A 21,523-nucleotide genomic window follows, 5' to 3' on the forward strand; every position below is an offset into this window, starting at 1 on the left:
TTGAACTCAAAGATCTATTTGTCTCCTGAATCCCACAATTAAAAGTGTGTGTGTGTGTGTGTGTGTGTGTGTGTGTGTGTGTGTGTGTGTGCCACCATTGTCTGACCTCTAGTGACTTTAGCTTTGCCTCTGGTTTTCAGGCAAGAAATACAAATAATATACCATTACAACTAGGCAGGCCACAGGCCCTAATGGGGAGCCTGCTTTTGATGTTTTTGTTAAGGGGTCATGCTGTCAAATTGCCTTCTTTTTGCCCATAGATTTGTGTGACACTCAACTTCGGTTAGAGAAGATTCTTAATCTGGTGGTAGTGGTTGGTACGAGGACTAGTAACCAGTCAGAGTGCTAAGTATATGTAACCATAAGGCTCAGGGAACACTCCAGAAGAAAGGTAGAAAAAGAGTGTTGAAATGCTGACCTCTGGACATGACATAGCTGTTGAACACATCAGTTCACAGAAGCTACGATTACATGGTCAAGCCAGGTAAAATTCCAAACTGAGTGCATAGTGAGAGGCCTCCAAAGCCCTACTCTTTGCAGAGGAACTATGGGCAGTCGCTGGCACCTATAGGAAGGAAAATTATACTTCTTCAAGGATGTGGGTATTGATAAGCCCATACCTTGTAAATGGCCAAACTACCACACGCATCTGAAAAACACTAAGTGAATTCATACTTATCAATATCAAAAAAATGGACAAAAAGTTGGGAGAGGGTCAGACTATTGTCTCCTATGGGAAATTGGAAGTGAGTAGCAGTAGAGAGTTATGAAAAAATACTTCATACAAATGTGGTCTTTTAAAAGAAAAAAAAATAAAAACAGTATTTTTAAAAAAGGAACTGGGCTTATTTTTCCTAAGGCCTTTACCCATCGTTTGTCAGAATCTTTTATGAATAAATGTATTGTGTCTTCTTTCATTTATATTTATACAAAACTCCGGCTAATAGATACCTTGTGATGGGTAGATATTAAATGTATTAATGTTCAGAGTATTATTATAGGAGAATCGTGGAGTAGGCAAAAGTCTAAAGGGGGGAAAGCAAAGCTACGAGGGTTATGACATCAGACATTCTCATTTCGTGACTTTCCCTGCTGTGAGGTCACATCCTGCCCAGAGATTGTCCCTACTAAGTAAATGATAAGCCCATGACACAGAGCCTATTACTTATCAATTTAGCCATTTATGGGGTGCTCTTTGGCCTGTGTTCCGGGCAATTACTGTTCATATAACTATTGGTAAAATGTTCTGAACATAATCCTGGCTACTCCATAAATTATAGACTAATTCCTATCATTTAATAGAGACACGTAGCAGAACGTGCAAGTTAATTAATGCCTAGGTCCCCAAGTTAGCTGTGACCTTTGCTCTAAGTGTTTATTAACAAAATATGTAACCTTATAAAAATATAGTCTTCCTACACAATGAAAGATATTTAAGAAATGGACCTAGTGCAGAAGACTATAATTCCAATAAGATATTAATTACTCGGAGTATCTTTCTGGTAATTGTTGCTTCCTTAGTAATTTCCATAGCCAATCAAGAGGTGGTGATAGACCCCAATGGTAAGCTTTTGTTTATTAAATTATGTATACATATGTAAATGCATATACACATGCTCAAAAGTGCTGTATATGCATATAATTTTAGGGAATGGTGATTAATTTAGTTATAAAAAAGAAAACATGATTGCATAAGTGAAGATGAATTTATCGACTTCAGTTGGTAATTAGTAGGTCTAGGAAGCACAGGTTACCTTCAGTGTGCAAGATACAAGAAAATACAGCACATTAAATTTTAAATTTTAATACTTTCCACTGTAATTTCTGATTCTTTCCGCAGGCCAAACGTTTTCCAGTTGATACACTTTGACTTTTCCTCATGCTCTGTCTTTTCTGATCTTCTGAAAATACAGTGTTTACTTTTTATGTTGGATTTTAGTTTTCTAGAGAGTCATATGACTCCTTTCACCCGGGAGCCAGAAATTCTCCATTTTCATCCACTTTCATTAGTGATAGTTATTTTAGAGAATTAAAGACTTCCCAATTAGAATGATCGCTCTATTTCCATATTAGAAGAAAGGGGCCATAATAACTCTCTTAATGATGTGCCAGCACAATTTGGCGCTCTGCTTTTTTCTCTCTCTCTTTAAAATATCTCATCCTATAAATAATTTATCATAAAACCCTTGGACTTCAATAACAGAGACTCAGCACTTTGCAAAGACAGCATTGCAATACGCAGTATGACTAAATACTCACGGCTTTAAATATTGAATGAAAATTGCGTCCTTGTATAATCCAAAGTGACTGTAACATTTTATTCACGTTCTCTCCACTTCAGAGTGCAGCTAATGATGTTAGCCAACAGAGCACTGGCTTCCAATCTGACATAGAGTAGCCATCCAGCCAAGGCCAGATCTTTTAGTAGTTTCTAACTCCAGCCTTTTTATTGGTGAGTTCAGAATGTATAAATAGTATCAAGTTTCACCCAAGTTAAAAGTTTGATAAAGATAACTTAGAATAAAGTAAGTGCTGATTGTTTGAAAGTTTTATTCCAGGCACTTTAACATCAACATGTCTTTTTATATGCATTCTGGGAAGGAATGTTGCACCGAGCATTTCCAAAGAGGGCCATTTTCCTGATGATTCCAATCTTGGTCGTTGGTCACCAAGATTGTGGAGCCAAGAATTTGCTCTTTATATTTACAGATGTTATTTTTAGTTCCTGTAAAAATCTGTTCATTTACAAAGACAGGAGGCTTTGGAAATGGCAGAGATGTGGTTGGCACCCCCACCTACATTTTCCCGTGCTACCTTAACCAAGTGGATTTAGTTTCCACTGGAAGAAGTCATTATAAGTCACTATTGATCCTCTGTTAGAACTAGTTAATGGCCACCATTTGTTTCATATATTCCTTTTAGTTTTTCTATGCTCCGTAAACATTGATAGCATTACAGGATTCTACACTGGAAATAGATGATCCACTCTCTGCCCTATAGATTTTATGAGGAGAAATAGAATCATAGACAACTGGCTATGTCTGACAAAGTATCCATGAAGTGGAATGTGAAGACTGTGGAAAGGTAGTGTCTGCTCTTGCAAGGGACTCTGAGCTGAAGGCATTACTAAGAATGATGTAGGCACACAGACTCCATCTCAGGGACATGTGTGTCTATCTAAACAGCTGCAAAGAGCTGGAACTAGGGCTGTTATAAAGATATTAGTTACTCTCAGTTTGTCTAACCAGCAACAGACCAGCAGTTTGTTTCTTTCCTTAGTAAGCTGTTGCTCTTGTTAGTGACTGGCTCCATCAATGAATTAAATGATGTTCAGGTCCTATGTGTCGCCGGCACACATCTCTCTCTCTCTCTTAAAACTAAGCCAAAGAAGGAACACATACTGTTACTCGTAACTCTCAAGATGAAGTTATGAAACATTATATAGCTTAGCAACTTGGATTTCATATCTAAGCATATAAACCACAAATTGGTTAATTGTCCTCCTTACTGGCACCATTAAAACAAAACATTGTCAGTGAAAAAACATGATAATTAGTGGCCTATATGTCAAAAGAGATTCAACAGATTCACTGTGAAAATGCTTTAGATAAAATATAAGTATGTTATTGTAACTGCATAAAAACCTGTACAGAAATCTAAAATACACAAATCTAAGGATTTTTCAAAGCATCTATTTTTTTTATCTTAGTCTTCTGAATGAAAAAAAACCCAGAGTCACATAGCAATATGTTGAAATAAATAAATAATTATAGTGAATTTTGCCAACACAATCAGATTATTTTATGTGTATTAATATTCTATGTTTTTCTTGAATGAACTGATTATTATTTTAAATTAAATTAGGAGATCCACAATTATTAAATACTTAAGGTGTGACAATTTCTTTTTATGTTCATGTATGTGTTGTTAGTTCATGGCTACTGATACGTAGAGAGGTGACCAGTCCCATCTGTGCTGTCTTTCAAAAATGCTACTAGGTATGGCACAGTTTTCTCCCACGGGTCATGTGCATCATGGCCACTAGGTGGCAGATGTATATCGAACTAGGGAATTTAAGTTTTTTAGAGCCTCTTAGACATAGCAATTAAGAAAAAGAGTCAGTTTGATTAACAGTGTTTTCTATTTAAATATTTGTGCAGAAAGTAGTTTGGAACCACATAATATTTTAAAGAGGAGATAAAAAACCTTGACGTTTTACTTACTTTTAAAAATGAGAATACTGACTTTGAAGAAAAGGGGTGGGATATAAAGCCAGAACACAGAAGCCATTTGATTTCGTCTTAACTTCAGTTTGCCATTATGATCTCCAAGTTCAAGGAGATCCTACCATTAATAAAAAGTTAACAAAATACAAAACCCCTGACTGCATTTGGAGCATTGAATTTCTGACTTTGGTGGTGGTGTTTAGTTATGGCAAATGTTTTAAAGGATATAAGGTAATTGAAGCATTTTGAGAAGTAGCAAATTATATAGACAAACATTTTAAATTAATAGAATTAAAATACACATGGAACATATGAAAATATCCATAGGTAAGAATTCTCCACCATAGATACTTCAAATGCCTGTGAGACTGTGAAAGCATGTCCACATCATGTAATAGCTCCATACATGCCATTTAATGTATGAAACATGTAAAAAGGAATATAAGACTTAATTCTTACATGTTACAAATGTATTCCCAATAACTATACTGAGATAGTCAATATCTCCCATCAAATTTGAACCGATTGAAAAAATGAAAATATATTACAACATCCAGCTTGTGTTACAGCCATTCCTACTGAATCTCTTCTTAAAATGATTTTTTAAAAACTGTAATATTGAATGGATATAGTATTGACTCAGTGTGAGGTAGCAATATAAAGCTATTCAGCATTCAAATCATGAGACGTGTCTGTTGTAGTCTGGAATCATCGGTGTCTTAAATCTGGAAGAAAAAAACCTATTTTAAAAGCAACATCAAAGAAACAATTTCAGAATATAGAAACCCAGCAGGATGACTTGTAGGGACACATGTACAAGAAGCAGTGATTCAGATAGTTCATGATCTGTCTGTGAAAGATGTTTTAAATGCCTCACACCCTTACCTTATTTAAGATATGTTACATTTTCTATATTTTCTTGTAGAGAAAATTTGGGGCAAATTGGTGTACAAAGGCTCATCCAATTTATTTTTTGTATGTTTATGGTTGTGTGTGTGTGTGTGTGTGTGTGCCAAAAGAGACAAAGAGAGTTCTTCATTGTTTTTGTCTGTTTGAGATAAGCTATCTCACCTCTGAATGTAGAGCATATCAGTAGCTGGCTAGGTGGCCAGTGATCTCCAGGCATCTACTTGTATACCTATCTGCAGATAGGTATATCTCTACTTCTTCAGGCTTGGGGTTTCAGATGCATACCTATCTGTAGACAGAGACTGCACTTTCATTTTTCAGTCACCCAGACCTGAATAATCACACAGAAACTATATTAATTACACCACTGTTTGGCCAAAGGCTGAGGCATATGCCTAGCTAGATCTTACATCTTAAATTAACCTGTTTTTATTACTCTATATATTGCCATGAGGCTGTGACTTACCTGTAATGTCCTGGCATCTTCTCCTTTGGTGGCTACATGGCATCTCTTTGACTCCACCTACTGTCTCTATATATCTCGGTTCAGATTTCCCACCTGGCTTTAGTCTGCTAAAACAACCTTATTGATTAACCAGTAAATGCTACACATATATAGAAAGACATTCCACATTATCTGTCCACTCAGCTTTTTATATAAATACTGGAAATCTGAACTTGGGTCTTCATGTCTGTGAGCAAGTACTCTACTGACTGAGCCATGTCCACCATCCCTGAGAGTTCTCATTGCTGGAACTATGACTATGCATTTAAACATGCTATACATACCTCTGCAAGTGTCCTTCACACGGAAAATATCCAGGCATGATTTACATAAAGCAAGATGAAAGAGGCTTGAACCTATGACTTTTCAACACAAACATCTGTCAGCCTTTGATTCAGGGTCATTTATTGTGTAAAAATTTACAGTCCCAAGTGAGTAATTGGAAAACAAAGTGACAGATGCATTCACGGCCTGCACCCTTGAGACCAGCTTCTCATTTGAAGGGAGACTCACTCATGGAGTGATGGAGGAAGGTCATTGGTTAAAAAAATAAACTCCAAAATGTAACGGTGTAAACGAATGCAGACAGATTGTAAATATATATATATGTATTATATATATGTATATATATACATATATATAATACATATATATATATGTGTGTGTGTATTATATATACAGCTTTAATAGACTTACAGAACCACCGTTCCAGCGGAGACCAGGAAAGCAGAAGCAGCGCCTTGGGAACACGCTTGGCAAATTTATAGGCAAACATTAACCCGAGGCGAACACGCCCCCTAAGGGGCGGGACTTATCCCTACAAAGGAGGTAACCATCTACCATAGAGAAATGGCCCTTTCTCATTACTGAAAAGCTTCGAGGAGACAAAGTGTTAAGAAATCAGAGCTAGTGCTCATAGCTATGGAAGAGTGCTGTTCCGTAACAGTCTGTAGCTCTTTACCACCTGCAGGTCAGAATGTCTGCTTGGACAATCTTCTCAATGAACAGTATTCACACCTGCTGCCTTGCTCCCTGTCATGATGATTATGGACTAAACCTCTGAAACTCTAAGAAAGCCCCAAAGTAAATGCCTTGGTCATGGTGTCTCTTCATAGTGGTAGGACAGAGACTAAGGCAATCTGTAGTAGTGATGTAAAAGGAAAACCTTTGGAGGCATTTAATTTGCTAAATTTAACTTTTTAGGAGCTACAAAGTTAGGAAGATGTTAAGATGGTGTGTCAGGAAACCAAGGGAGATCATTGAGTGGCATGGGTATGATTCTAATGCATTGCATGCATGGATAAAATTCACAAATAATAAAAATTAGAAGTTTTAAATTTACAAGAAGTATCTCTTACAAGGAGAGATTGAGAATTTTCTAGGTGTGATATTGTAAAGACAGTCAAAGCTAGATAGCTTTCTTAAGTAGAGAGCTATACTCATTTGCCATAGTGATTTTTTCACAAATGTTTTGAGTTAAGCACGTTTTGAGTTTTAATGTGTATGAATGGCCATTATCAGTGACATAGAGTTTTGTTTCACTATATGTGTGTATAATAAATGCAACAGGAAGGCATCCAGTAGCCAATTTAAATCAATTTGATAGGACATTTAGACTGAGTCATATATAAGGTAATACTTTCCTAGCTTACCATAAAATGTTTGATATTTATTGATGTAATTTGTAATGTATGGTGTGGTTGGTAGAATCTTACAAAGAGGGTTTTTTTTTCCTTCATCCCGTTGGACCCTGGAGAACAGCTGCATAGACTTGAGATGTTTAAATACAAATGAGGACATTTTTAATAATTTTATTACTCAATTGCCTATAATCCTACAAATAAATCAATACCTACCCAAGAAAGAGATCAACAAGAAAATATTCTGTTCAACCAACAAATACTAGTGTTATCAAGTTAAGAAGCCTGACTGACAAGGTGGAATTCTGAAGCTGTTGTTGTCAAATTTTTCATCCTGGATGACTCTAGACAAATGCTGTCAGTGGAACTTACACAATTGGAGGGAGATATGTTTTTACTCCTTAAAACTCTTTGTACCATGGTAGCTATTTGGAATGATATGTTCTCCATAGATTATCAAAAACTATTCACAAAGGCTCATATTTGCACATCATTTTTACTCTCTTTTTTTTAAAGAAGACAAACTGGGAAACGAAATTAGATATTCTCCCCCCGCGCAAAAGTCAACAATCATTTCTTTAATCCGTTCTGCAAAACTAAGTTTCTATTTTCCTCTGAACGTATGCAAGGAATATATGCATGAACAAGGCTTCAAAATCTTAGCCGTGTGCCATTGTTTGCAGTTACCTTGGATCTTAACTAGATGTTCAAGTTGACTTCTGACCATGGGGAATCCTCTCCATGCATGGATCATGGATTGCTGAGGCCATGGCAAATAACCAGTTCCACAGAAGCAACTTCATGTTCCTCTGAGGAAGATCCATAGCACTGTGGAGTAAGGAATATGAATGAGGAATGGCAACAGCCTGCAAATGGGGTTACAAAATTACAGCCCTCAAAAATGAACTCTGACGGCGGGAAATCTACAGCTGTAGAAAAGGGCTGTTCTCAGTGACAAGGGCAGTGGTAAATATTCAATGGTCACCATGCATGCTTCTTAAGCGGGTGACAGCCAAAAATCTGTTGATTGCAAGCTCATTAAACTTAATGTTTTTCGATATTGCAAAAAAAAAATTTTTTTTGAACTACAAAATCTCAGTTGTCTGAAGAGGGAGACAGCAAATGAAAATATTCAAACTGGAGTAATAAAATATTTGGCCTTTAATCATTTCCAATAAAATATAACTGAAAACTTTCCCTCCCCCACCCATCACAGTCATACACAAACACACCAATGTTTAAATATTTTATAGTGGCCAACGAAGGTGTTTACATTGATGTTTATTAATGGAACTCACTTTTGAATTTGCATTTAATAAGTTGGTAATCCCCATTAGCCTCCACTCAGTTCCATTTTTGTTTCTCAGTTCCCTTCCTGATGGCTAATGTCCGATGTCCGGTACCATAAACAGATCTGCCTCCGGCACATTGGGAATTCTTTGTTCTCGGCTTAATAAGTCATAGTTTATAAAGTTCTCTCTTTCCTCTTCATCCCCTACTAGGATTGACAAAGGCATTCCCAGAGGCAAGAATTTGTCTTCCTCTCTCTGCTGTCCCGCCTCCAGCCCCTCCTCTTCCAACATATCCTCCTCTTCCTGGTCGTCTTCTCCTCCTTCCATAGTGTCAGCCTCTCCGACTTCCTCCTCATCCACATCTTCATCCTCTGCCTCTCTATCCTCCTCCTCTTCCTCCTCCTCGCTCTCCTCCTTTTCACCACACACCTCTCCACACTCATCATCATTTTTCTCCTCCTCCTCTACCCGCTGTGGGGTGGGAGACGGGATTTGCTGCACTGGAGCAGGACTGAAGGTTAGAGAGGGATCCTGCATGAAGCCATACAGATCTTCAGGCAATTGGGCATCTTCCTCGACGCTGCAGTGAGGCGCCTTGTTGACAGTGAAGTCTCCGGGCGTTGTGCCACTGGCCTGGGCTTGCTGCGCTCTCAACACCGCCTGCTGGCGCTCCATCTTCTCTTGTTGTCTCATGTCTTCATAGACCTGGTTCATGATGAACTGAGTGGTGTTCCTAGGCGCTCTCATCCCAGGCGCCCGCCACCCATAAAGGTTGACTGGCCGCAGCAGCTTGCTCAGGTCTATAGGTGGGCTCCTCGGGAAGGAGCGACGAGATTGGCGGCGCAGGCCACGGCTCCTGCGTCCCCAGCGCTTCTTTCTGCCAGGGGGTCTCTCCCAACAGGGGTTCCAGGGCCCGCTCCAGGAGCAACAGCAGCAAAGGCAAACCGGGTGCAGACCGTAGGCTCGGATCATCTGCGCTGGGCACAGGGGGCTATGGACTGCCATCAGAGGTGGGCGCCAGGGCTCTCCACAGCGTCCCCAGTTGGAGTACACCGCCCAATAGGGCCCTCTGGGCGGTTGGTACCATGGGCCAGGGCTATGCTGTTGCTTGGGTTGTTTCCTGGGAGCCTCATACTCAGCTTTGGTGCCATCACGGTACCGCCGCTTGGACATCTGAGAGCCCCTCTGCCTTCGATGGTAGGAGGACCAAGTGCGCAATGGAATGGAGGATGCCCAGCCGCCTCCGCCCAGATTGAGGGGATCTTCCCTTTCGTTGACCGTCTGGGTCATGGTTTAGGGATCTCCACGAGTCTTCCTAGTGGTAGCCTCCTAGGAGCTGTCACTTTGGCCAGATCCGATGGTCAATCAGAAGAGCCTTTCTGTTGGTCCCTAGGGCCAGGTGCTAGTGTCTATGACCTTGCCTGCCCTCTTTCTTCTCCACTTGCTAGCTCTTCCTTCAGAATCACTTTCTTTTCGCACCTGGGTTGTCTTGCCCAGGTGATTTGGGTGGGGTAAGGATGGTGGGGGAGGAAGGTGTTGGTGGGCGATGAGCTGTGAGAGCCACTCCCGGGTCCCTCACACACCCGCCTCACACGAGGCTTGGGCTGGGGACGGGAGAGGCAGGGATCGCTTGTTACCTTGCTCCTCCCTCTCAACCCAGGTGCTTCACCGTCGCCGTCCTGGCCGGACTGAATGGGCGTGGGCAGTGGCAGCCTTTATATACCGGCAGGGCCCCCTCACCCCCACCCCCGCATTCCCACCGCGTCCTTGGTTACCAAGGACGACAGCCAATTGGAGTGGACTTGGCATTGTCTGTGAGGAGGCGGGGTTCCCGCTAGAACTAGACGTGCAGCGAACATTCGCAAGAGGTTTTGTGACGCAGGATTTGAGGCAGAGGTAAAGGTGGGCAATGCTCACACCCTGGCAACGCTTGGGGAAGGGAGGTGTTTGAAATTTCTATTTTAAATCTGTTGGGGTCTGTTGGAATATGGGCCTTCTCCTTCAGGAGAGTGGATTGGGAGAACGCTTTTTCCAATGCTCTGAGAGCGGCTGCAGTAAAGGAAATTGGGACCCCATTTCTTCCCGACTCTTACAAGTTCAGAAGTCGGATTGGTGGTACATGAAACGTGACCACAAACATTTACTACGTGTGCATCTTAAACATATAATATCCTTGCAAACTGCCGGCCGTTGTGGCGAACGCCATTAATCCCAGAACTCTGGAGGCAGAGGCAGGCAGATTTCTGAGTTCTAGGCCAGCCTGGTCTACAAGAGCTAGTTCCAGGATAGGTTCCAAAACTACAGAGACACTCGATAAACAAAACAAAACAAAACAACAACAACAACAACAACAAAAAAGTCCCTGCCTACTTCAAAAGATGATGACCAGGTTTCATAGATTCTGGAATTGAAGTGACTTTGCCCAGGGTCTTGGAGACTGATGAACTTCACAGTTAGCCTTTAAATCCAAGCCTGTTTGACCGTAGAGATAAGTTCATAACATCATCCTCCTATCAATTCATCTTTATTAGACCCCTTATGATACAATGGAATACATATGAGAAAGCACCATACTTAATTCTAGTATCCCCCAGATGAATCTGTTGGTTAAACATTACCATAGAACACAACTTGACGCTGATTTTGAGAACAGGACTCTTTTGTGGCTGTGAGTGGAGATACAGCCATTATTCTCTGAACTGGAAGTTAATGTCATAACTGAAAGGCCATCTGTAAGAACTTGGAGCAAATGTCAGCTACATGCACTGGACTTACTGACCATAGTTTCTCACGTTATTAAACAGCAAAAAAAATCACTTTAATTTTTCCTAGAAAAACATAGATTTCAGGTTATGTGTGTGTGTGTGTGTGTGTGTGTGTGTGTGTGTGTGTGTGTGTCTGCCTGTCTGTCTGTCTGTTTGCCACAACAATGGCCATGGCATTTGTGGAAACAAAATCAATGGTGTTCATCTTATACTTTGTTTACTAAGTACATCAAGTAAATCCAGTAAAATATATTTTATCTATTCATTAGTATTCACTTTATTTGTGTTAGCATGCCTTATACTACATTTTCAGTGGAAAAACATATATAACTGTGTTGGAATCCTAACACTTGGTGGCAGTAGTAGCTCATCCCAAAACAGTCAGCATTTGTCTTTATTCAGAAGAAAGAGACACAAATGCCTCACTTAACAAATATATACAATTTAAATTATAATAGAATTATGTTTCCTCCTTCCCCTTTTCTCCCTCCAGTTCCTTCCATGTACTCGACCTCCAACCCCTGCCATGACACCCCACTCTCAAATCAATAGCTCTTTTCTTTGATTATTATTGTTACATGCACACATATACTGTATGTGTGATTTCATATATTTTATATATTGTATTGGGTAACCAGTAAGGGCACTCATCTTTGTGACAGGCTAATTTTCTTTCTTCCGGCAGTCATTAGTTTCCTGTAGTTCTCTGTTTAAGGGTGGGGTCCCCCAAATGCACTCCCTGTCACATTAGCCTGCCTACTGATACTGACATACTTCTGGTCTTCTTCATATAGTCATCCCACAGCCAAATTCCTGGTATTCTGACTCTTATGATCCCTATGCTCCCTCTCCTGTGATGTTCCCAGAACCATAGGTGCAGGAGCTGTGGTACAGATGTATAGATTGGGGCTGAGCTCCCCACCATCTATCTCTTCTCCTCTGCATAGTGTAGAGTTGCAGTTTTCTCTGATGATCTCCATTTGCTGTAAAAGAGAAATTTCTCGGATGAAGGGCGGTAGCTACATTCATCTATGGGTATAAGGGTAAGAGTTGGGACATAGTAAGGCAGCGTGCTGGTCTAGCAGAGTGCTGAGAGTAGCTTCTCTTCTAGCATGCCTGTATTACTAAGATAAAAGGGCCAACTGAAGCAGGAAAACTAACTGATCCCTGAGCAGGAAACCAACCAAGCCCTGAGCCCCTGGACTCTTAACCCAGAGTCAGTGAAAGAAACACAGTTGAGCCAAGAAATCAGAGCCATCTCTGCCCCTGCCCCTGCCCCTTACCAGGGAAAACTAACCGATCCTTTTTCTCTCTGGGAAAACTCTGCCCTTAGGAAGCCCTATATTAGCCTCTCTGCCTGTTGAGTTGGAGGCCTTTCACCACCCCGGCAGAGGTAGCCACTCTCCTGGACTCCTTTCCAAATAAATCCCTTTCTCAAAAGAGTCTTTTTGATCACCTTAATGAAGGGTGATGATCTTCATTAGCCATTGCAGAAGAGAAGAACCTGACTGAGATGTTTCTTAGGGTACAGAACTGAAAAACATCGCTGAGACCATCCTTTGGGGGGCTGAGCATGGCTGAGCAGAGAAAGTAATACCTTTTTTGACAGAGCCAGAGGAGATTGCTACATGTCTACAGGGGCTTCCCCTTTTACAGAGTATTGGCCAAAGAAGTAACATCTTGGAAGCTGATAGGACTGCTAGGACATTCCCTTAAGGGAACAGAGAAGATCTCATCTGTAGCTGCTGTCCAGGAGAGGAGTGAGATTGCTATATTCTGCAGGGAGACCATCCCCCACTGCACCCCAACTTCAGGTAACCTGGCTTCTGGACAAGTTAGGACACCTTTCTCTCCAGGCCTGAGCTGTCCTATTGCGGCTCCAGCCTCCAGAGATGCCCCTTTGCAGCTCTAAGTACAACCTGGCTGTCTGATTGGTCAGGATAGCGTCACACCTCCACAGCTGTTAACACTTACACTCCCCTACAGTTAGGATTGCTATTGCTCTGGTGAAGCATTTTGACCAATAGGAAATTGGGAATGTAGCGGTAGTGCTTATAACTTGGCAGTGGCCAACATCTATCTAATGGACGTAAGACCCACTTAACAGAAGGGAAATACCGTCCGATACTGGAAACACACCAACTTACCACAGCCAGCGTTTTACAGTATGGCTGCTTGATCAAGACTGGAATAATTCTAACAGCAGGTAGATGGAAGAAACCTAATGGGGCCCCAAACTTAGATAAAGAACTGTAGAAAGTTATCAGCTGAGACAGGAAGAATCAGTCTTTCCCCAGGGACAATCCCCCTCATTGGGTTATCTAATGGTGGTCAGCCCTGAAAACATATAAATAATATACTTACTCATATATATATATACAATTAAAGGAATAGAGTGAGCATTTGTGAGGGAGTGAGAGAGGTTGGGGAAATTACTTACTCTTTGGAGATTTGGGAAGATATACAGCTAATTTACAAATTCATGAGGTATGGGTTTTCCCATCTATCAACCATTAAGTCATCTTATAAAGAGATGCTTAATGATATGATAAATACAGAGAGTGTTTTCTATTCCTATCAAGGCAATGTACTTAAAATTAAAAGTGTCATGTGTATAGTGTCATTCAATATCAGCTTTTGAAAATGCTATTAACCTTGCAATAACTAAGGGCTTTCTGAAAACTGAGAAAATAGACAGTATTAATAACACAGGGGAAATGTGTGCTCCATACAGGAACTCAAGGAAGGGTACTGGAGGCAGCAACCATAGAGGGAGGCTTCTTACTACTTGACCCACTGGCTCAGCCAGTTCTGTTGTATAAGACACACCCATCTGCCTAGCTGCCTGAAATAGGTGGGGTTCTCCCACATCAATTATACTTCTCCATTTAGAAAGAGGCATGCTTCCCATGGGCTTCAACAAAGCATCACACATCAAGTTGAGGCAGGACCAAACCCCCCTCTTCAACCCATCAAGGTTGGGTTAGGCAACTCAGCAAGGGGAATAGGTTCCAAAAATCCAGCTTAAGCACCAGAGTGAATCCTGATTTCACTGCAAGAGCTCTACAAATAGACCAAGCTACACAACTGTCACATGCATGCAGAGTCCCATGCCAACTCCCATATTAGAAAAAATGCTCTCAAATTTGAATTATCATTTTAATGTTTATGGTTAGTGGATATATAAATGATATAGAACAAGGGGAAATTTGGTTTTTGTGATGTAGCTGAGGAGTCTAGAGGAGAACCTTCTATTTTATTTTATTGAGAGTACATGGTATCGTTGCCGTCTAGATACGTATTTTTTTATAGCTGTAGATTGGTGCAGCTCTCAACCTTTATCAGAGAAGCTTCTTTTTCAGCAGATGGAGGTTAATACAGAAACATGAAACTGGTCAATATGAGTGTAAGTGTTGATGCTGCTCAACCCAAGATGTAGAACCTGTAACAAAACTTTTCTGCTCAAGGCGGAACAATATACATTTAATATCTTGTATGTCTATTTCATAATACTTATTAAGAACTTAATAGTATTTTACCAAGAATCCTATTTCTTTGACTTTATCTATAGAGGTACTCTCAAGCATATAGTTATGTATGCTCAAGCCTGGCCATTATTTATAATTTTGGTATAAATGCAAAATTTGAGTATCCATGAAATGGGATGCCAACGTCTCAGAATTCCAGGGGCTGTACTCATGTGGAAATGTCCCCATCGACTATTTTGAAATGTCACAAGTAGGGTTCAGAATACTTACTTTTGCACTTAAAAATGAATGCTCATGTATATAGACATGTAACAGTACTGGGTACTATGCACACACACATATATAAGCACACATATATACATATATTAAATTTGGAGAAATATATTTCTTTTCTTTCTTTTCTTCATTTTATTTTTGGTTTTTTGAGACAGGATTTATCCATGTACCTGGAATGTTCTTGGTAGACTAGGCTGGCCTCAAACTCATCTGAGATCTGCCTGCCTTTGCCTCCCAAGTGCTGGGTGGGATTTAAGCTGTGCGCCACTAGCAGCCAGCAGAAATACATTTCTATAGAAGGAGGAATTATATTTTCCTTTTTCTGGGAGAATTTTTTATGGAGGTATATAAGATCAGTAACTGGAACCTGGGGTCCTGTACCCAAGAGCAAGTCCTTTCCAGTGTTTCAGATTTTAACCATGAACTTACATCATTATTCATTTTCAAAGATTTAAAAAAAAATCTAGTTCCCTTATAAAGTTTTTTTCCTGCTCTTCTCTGGGGTTGTTATTATGGCATCTTCGGTATGTTCCATATCCTATACATTATTTTCAAAGGTAGAGAAACACAGGTCTTAAAGATGATAGATGTTCCATGCAGGCTCCCAGCTGTCAGTCTAGAGTTCTTGAGCTCCCACGACAGGTCTCAGGTTAGCTGTCTCTGTGGGTTTACCCATCATGATTATGATTTGTCCTTGCTACTACAATCCCTCCTCCCTCTCTTTGACTGCACTTGGGGAGCTCTGCCTGGTCCTTGACTGTGGATCTCTGCATTAGCTTCCATCAGTTACTGTATGGAGGTTCTATGATGACAGTTAGGGTAGTCATGAGCTGGCGTTTTGGAGCCCATTCTCTATGGTGGGATGCCTTGCTCAGCCTTAATGAAGAGGGAAGGAGCTTAGTTCTGCTTCAACTTAATATGCCAGGTTTTGTTCACTTCCTATGGGAGGCCTTACCCTTCTAAGGAGTGAATGGGGGGTCGGTAGGAGAGAGGGTGGGGAGGAAGTAGAAAGAGAGGAAGGGGGAACTAGGGTTGGTATATAAAATGGATAAAAAATAATTGAAAATTACATGAGAAAAGATGATAGATGTCATAAGGAAATTGCACACTGTGCTTATAAGAAATACTTTCTCACAAGACCATGTATTTTTCAAACACATTTATTATTTTCTTTGTGTTCTTAAATGAATTAGGTGGGAAACATATATCAATGAAAATTAAGACTAAAAATGTTTAATTAAAATGTACACATCTTATCAGCATATCTAAAGTATTCATTTCAAATGTTTTCTTTCTTTCTTATTCAACTTGATATGATACCTAAAATTTTCTAATCATATCTGATTTGTAAGAGTAGCTGAAAATATGTTATCATTTAATTTACTTTCTATGTGTTTTATAGATTTATACCTAATTCATGTTTAGTTAAATTATTAAATTCTTATCTTAACACTTTCAGCTTATTGTTTTATATAATCATGCCACATTCTTTATTGCATCTGAAATATACTGAGTTTGGTTTTGAAGAGATTGATGTGTCATTTGGCTACAAAAAGCATCACAATTCAGACGTTTGCCTAACATTCTAACACTAGACAAAACTTCCAATGGGCAAACGAGGTAGACACATGTACGCTTGAGGAGTTTTGCTGAGATTGATAGGGTTTCCATCCAGTCGAATGTCCTCTAATGCCTTACGAACATAGGTTAAATTTTTAACATTGCAGAAAGTATCCTCATGCATTTCTAGAATGTTGTTATTCTAAAAAAAAAAGACAAAAAAGTGAAAAGACAAGACTTTATAAACCTAAGGTATTAAGCAAAACTGTAGTACATTGTAATATGCAAAATGTATTAATTCTTGTATTTGTTCTACTAGTCCAGACTATTCAATGTATGATTATTATACATGAAGCATTGTTTGTACCATAGGGAATAATTAATTAACTAAATAGACTTATTCTTACCAGTACAGAGCACATGAGAAATACAAGTATGTGAGGAAGATTATTGAAAGAAAGAAGTTATTCTTAAAATGATAAAAGAAATTGAAGACAGTGTAGTGTAGCAGGAAGACACAGGCTTTGGGAGAGCCAAGGGAGGAATATCCAGGGAAGAAAAAGAGCAAGCAAAAAGTCCCAAGAATCTTCATGGTGTGACTTCTGAACAATTCACACTCAGGTCAACCTGGCTGCAGTAAAGTGAGAGACTAGGCAAGCAGATTTTGGGGAAATACACTTTTTCATTCTCCCCTTACTCCTGGACAGTGACCAACATACTTTCTGTTTTCATAGATTTCTCAGTTCTGAGAATTTATTCACGTGGCATTATGAAGTGCTATCTCCTGAAATAAATATATGTTTCCAAAAAATATTGAATACTAGAAGAAAGAGGAGGTGGCCTTTTCAAGTTGTCTTAAGAGGCAGCATTGAAGTTTGTTCACTTACTGTCATGTCTTTGAGTTGTAACTTTTTTTTTTGTATTTGACGGAACTGTTGATGTATTTTTCAAGTAGCTAGAATGTTTTACACCCTAAATAGCAGAATGCAATTTCCTTGAAACCTAAAAAATTTGTAGGCATGAATATTAGCTCATTTGAAGACTTTTTTATTACCAGTGTGCAGAGCTACAGTTGATCTTATAATATTATGGAATAATATATTATGGATTATGGGTCTTATAATAATATGAAAAATACAGATATGAGTTGATCTCATGTCTGTTACACTGCTTAACTCCTCTGCTATACCTAAAGCTTAGTAAGTTACTCATAATTTGTGACAAGCAAAACTTGTAGGTGAATCTAAGAAGTACGTGCACCTTAATAATCCAGGTTTTTGATCTGTGGTATTAGGACATTATCTAGATATTCTTCCTTGTTTAACCCCATATTGCAATTGTGACCACACAATGATTATCATTGTTTTGATAAGTGTAATCTATGAATTTAAGATATGTGACATTTTGAAAGAGATTATCGTGTGTGTGTGTGTGTGTGTGTGTGTGTGTGTGTGTGTGTGTGTGTGATAGGGCACTCTGTAAAGTTGTACACTGAAGAGGCAAAGACAAGAAGCTCTCTGGCAAGTTTAAGGTCAGTTTGTTATATATAGACAATTCCAAGATAGCAAAGCTACATAATAAGACTATGTGCCAAATATCAGATAGATATAGATAGATGATCGATAGCTGGATGGATGGATGGATAGATAGATAGATAGATAGATAGATAGATAGATAGATAGGTGATAGATGATAGATAGATGATTGATATAGATAGATAGATAGGTAGATAGATAGATGGATGGATGGATAGATAGATAGATAGATAGATAGATAGATAGATAATAGATGTTAGATTAATGGATGACAGATGATAGTGACAGATTATAAATAATGAAAATCATTTTTAATGTAGTTTTCAGGATGATTATTGTTAATGAACAAGAAGTATAATTGGAATTTGCATAGTTATTTTACAGCTTGTCACATTGCTAAACTCATGAATTGTGGTAACTTTTAATGGATTCCTTGAGATTTTCTGTATACAAGATCTTGTCGTTTGAAAGCGAAGTAAGAAAATCTAATTCATTCTTTAAAAAATATAGAACAATAAACACCTTTATTAGATGAGCTATGAATGATGGTTTATTTTCCTCTCCAGGCTTTGATCTTCCTCATATAGAGCTTCAGCTCCTTGCTTTCTAACAGAGCCATCTGTTCTGCCACATTGGCCTGGTCTTAAGGCAATACAGGTAAGAAGTTCGCCCTGCTGAAACTACTCCTCAATAAGACTGCTGATACTGTTGTTCTTTTTCCTTTCATCATATTTCTTTTGAATTTCCTTTGGTCATTTATTATTTAGTATTTCTTCCTCCTCAGGAGTCAGCTTGGCTCCCTTCTTGCGGTCCAGGTTCAGTGCATAGTGGGACTCATACCACTGTCGGTGCGGTGTGCTGTCAATAAGCACAATGCAGTTCTTCACCATGGTCTTGGTGTGGACCCGCTCATTATTGTATGCATTATAGATGACATCAATGATTCTTGTTTTGCGAGTACAACACTCAGAACCCCAGGAAAATTTTCCCACATCCAATTGTAGGACAGGGTACTTCCTATTGCGTGCTAGCACTCGGACTGTGTGCATATGATGAAAACCAATCTTAGTGTCTGCAGTAGGATGTCCCAGCTCAAACTTCTCCTTGTGGTAGGGCTTTCTCTTACCCCTGGTCTTGTGGTGCTTGTGCCAGTTGTCCCAAGCGATGCCCGTTGCTCAGCACTGGCTTGAAAACCTATTTCTTTTGCCATCTATGTGTTACTTTCTAGTTTAATTATTTTTCTGTTTTTCTTATTAGAACCTTCAAACATAATATTTAATAAGACATTAAGACCAAACATTCCCTATCATTTTTTTCTGAGCTTATCAAGAAAGTGTTGAGTGTTTCTCTATTAAATATTAACTTCTGTGTGTTTGGAATACATATTCTTTATTAGGTTGTGGAATTTCCTTAGTTTTTGTTTCTTCAGATACTTAATGATAAAGGGTTATTGAGTTTTCTCAAATGCATTCTTTGTATCTATTTAAATAATCAGGAAGTTTTATTCTGTTATTATATCATATTTATATCCAATAATGGTTAAACTATTTATTATTTTATTCTTGAAATAAATGCTACAGTCTAGTGGTATGTCATTTATTTTACACATAGATGATTTATATGTAGATCATCTATATGCAATAAAAGTAGATTTATTGCATGCCATGTTGCATTAATTCGTAACATGCATTGATCTACAGTTTCCTCTTCTGCTGATTGCTTTGTTTAAGTCTAATTTTGTTATTAGGATGGAATTAACTTTAGGGTGACGAGTCAGGACATACTCTTCTTTTTCATTATTTGGGATTGTTTGTAAGAGATCATAAGATATTAAGAAAATGAGTATGGTCAGAAAAATTCAAGAGATCAATATCCAGATCTCACATATTTACAGAAATACAATAAAAGTATAGAAATATAAACATTACTTGGAATAAGAAAAATGCAGAAGTAAACATTAACATAATGTACAGAGAAAATCACTAGAACCAGAGAGTACTTCTTGCAAAGTAAAATCCCTTATTATAATGGTCTATAATTCAGCAAATAATAAATATTTTTCCTATTTGTTTACCCCACAAAAATTAGAAAATACCAGAGAAAGCAGATTATAGCTATAAATCAAGTTACTTTCATGTGGTTTGAAGCAAATCCCATTGTTTCAAAAACTAAGTGTTTTACTGAACACATTGTAATCATATGGATGACAACAAAACATATTTAGAAACTATTAAAACATGGCATTTTGAAAATGTGTTTTCACTTATCTCTCTAAAAATAGAATGCTGTTTAATAGGAGTAGAAACAGTGTAAACTTTCAAGTGTGTGTGCATGTTGGTTTAAAAAAAGAAGTTAAAGAAAAAAACTGAAGTTTCTTTAACTTAAAAATTAGAGAAGTGCCATTTTTAGTACATGTTGATGGCTTTGCACAGTACTTAATTCAATATGAAATCTGATGTGTATGAGAAAATAAAATTGACATATTTTTTTTTATGAAGACTAGACATCAAAATATATTTTTGTCTTCCCTTTATGGCTTCTTATGTATTTTTTTCAGTAAGTGAAGGTCTTGCTTTAAAGAAAAGTTTGTTACCTAAATTTTATTTCTAAAATAACAAAATAATGACTGAAGGTACCAGTGTCTCAGTAGAATAGACAGTAACGTGAAGGTGTGAACACTTTGTTAGCTGACGGAATGAATGGGTGGAGAAGCAGAAGCAGAAGAATGTATGCTCATGTCAATATGTCATGACAGATAAGTTTGTTAGTCCTGGCTCCCTTCTGTTTGTGGTTGTTCTCCCTGGAGTTTTAAGGCTCACTTTATCATACAAAACCTACCTGAAGGTGAAGAGCCTGTAGACTTTCTGGAAGTGGCAGAGGGATGTGGTCCAAGCTGTTATCCGTGATATAGAGATGGTGGAGGTCATACATGTCCTGTAAACATTCATATGGAAAACTTACCTGAAGTTTCTTCTCTATGCAGTGATTAGTAAGCTAGCATGCCTCTGTCAGCATCCTCTAAATCACTAGGCAATTCAATACAATTTTGGAAAATTTGACTGTAAGCATATTTCTTTTTCTTTTCTTTTTTAGAAAATCAGATTTTTTTTTATTGACAACCATTTACACGAATTTTAGTTGTTTTGAGAAGAAGATAATTCTTTTTTTTTTAAGATCTTCACCAACCCCGCAACAGACAAAGGTCTGATCTCCAAAATATATAAAGAACTCAAGAAACTAGACCTTAAAATACTAAATAACCCAATTAAAAAATGGGGCACTGAACTGAACAGAAAATTCTCAACAGAAGAAGTTCAAATGGCCAAA

The 21,523-nt window shown here is 38.6% G+C and overlaps 2 protein-coding genes and 1 pseudogene across 2 annotated transcripts in view; all 3 read right to left on the minus strand.

The window, feature by feature from the left end:
* Positions 1-8,595: 8,595 nt before the first annotated feature.
* On the minus strand, positions 8,596-9,862 carry Ccer1 (coiled-coil glutamate rich protein 1). Its single transcript, XM_005358127.3, has one exon. It carries the CDS (start codon positions 9,860-9,862, stop codon positions 8,663-8,665), a length of 1,200 nt encoding a protein of 399 aa, XP_005358184.1. The 3' UTR covers positions 8,596-8,662.
* Positions 9,863-16,654: 6,792 nt separating this feature from the next.
* Positions 16,655-21,523, minus strand: part of Epyc (epiphycan) — a 21,660-nt gene continuing 16,791 nt past the window's right edge. The window contains exons 5-6 of the mRNA XM_013350322.2: positions 21,035-21,130; positions 16,655-16,863 (exon numbers count right to left, since the gene is read on the minus strand). Of these exons, the coding sequence (XP_013205776.1) occupies positions 16,693-16,863; positions 21,035-21,130 (267 nt within the window). The 3' untranslated portion in view covers positions 16,655-16,692. The remainder of the gene's footprint in view (positions 16,864-21,034; positions 21,131-21,523) is intronic.
* Positions 18,747-19,371, minus strand: LOC102002382 (annotated as a pseudogene).

This window comes from Microtus ochrogaster, chromosome 24 (assembly GCF_000317375.1).
Source record: "Microtus ochrogaster isolate Prairie Vole_2 chromosome 24, MicOch1.0, whole genome shotgun sequence".
NCBI lineage: Eukaryota > Metazoa > Chordata > Mammalia > Rodentia > Cricetidae > Microtus > Microtus ochrogaster.

Bases quoted from the DNA above. Each gene is read 5' to 3' on its own strand.
- Ccer1 (XM_005358127.3), bottom strand. From the start codon at position 9,862: ATGACCCAGACGGTCAACGAAAGGGAAGATCCCCTCAATCTGGGCGGA.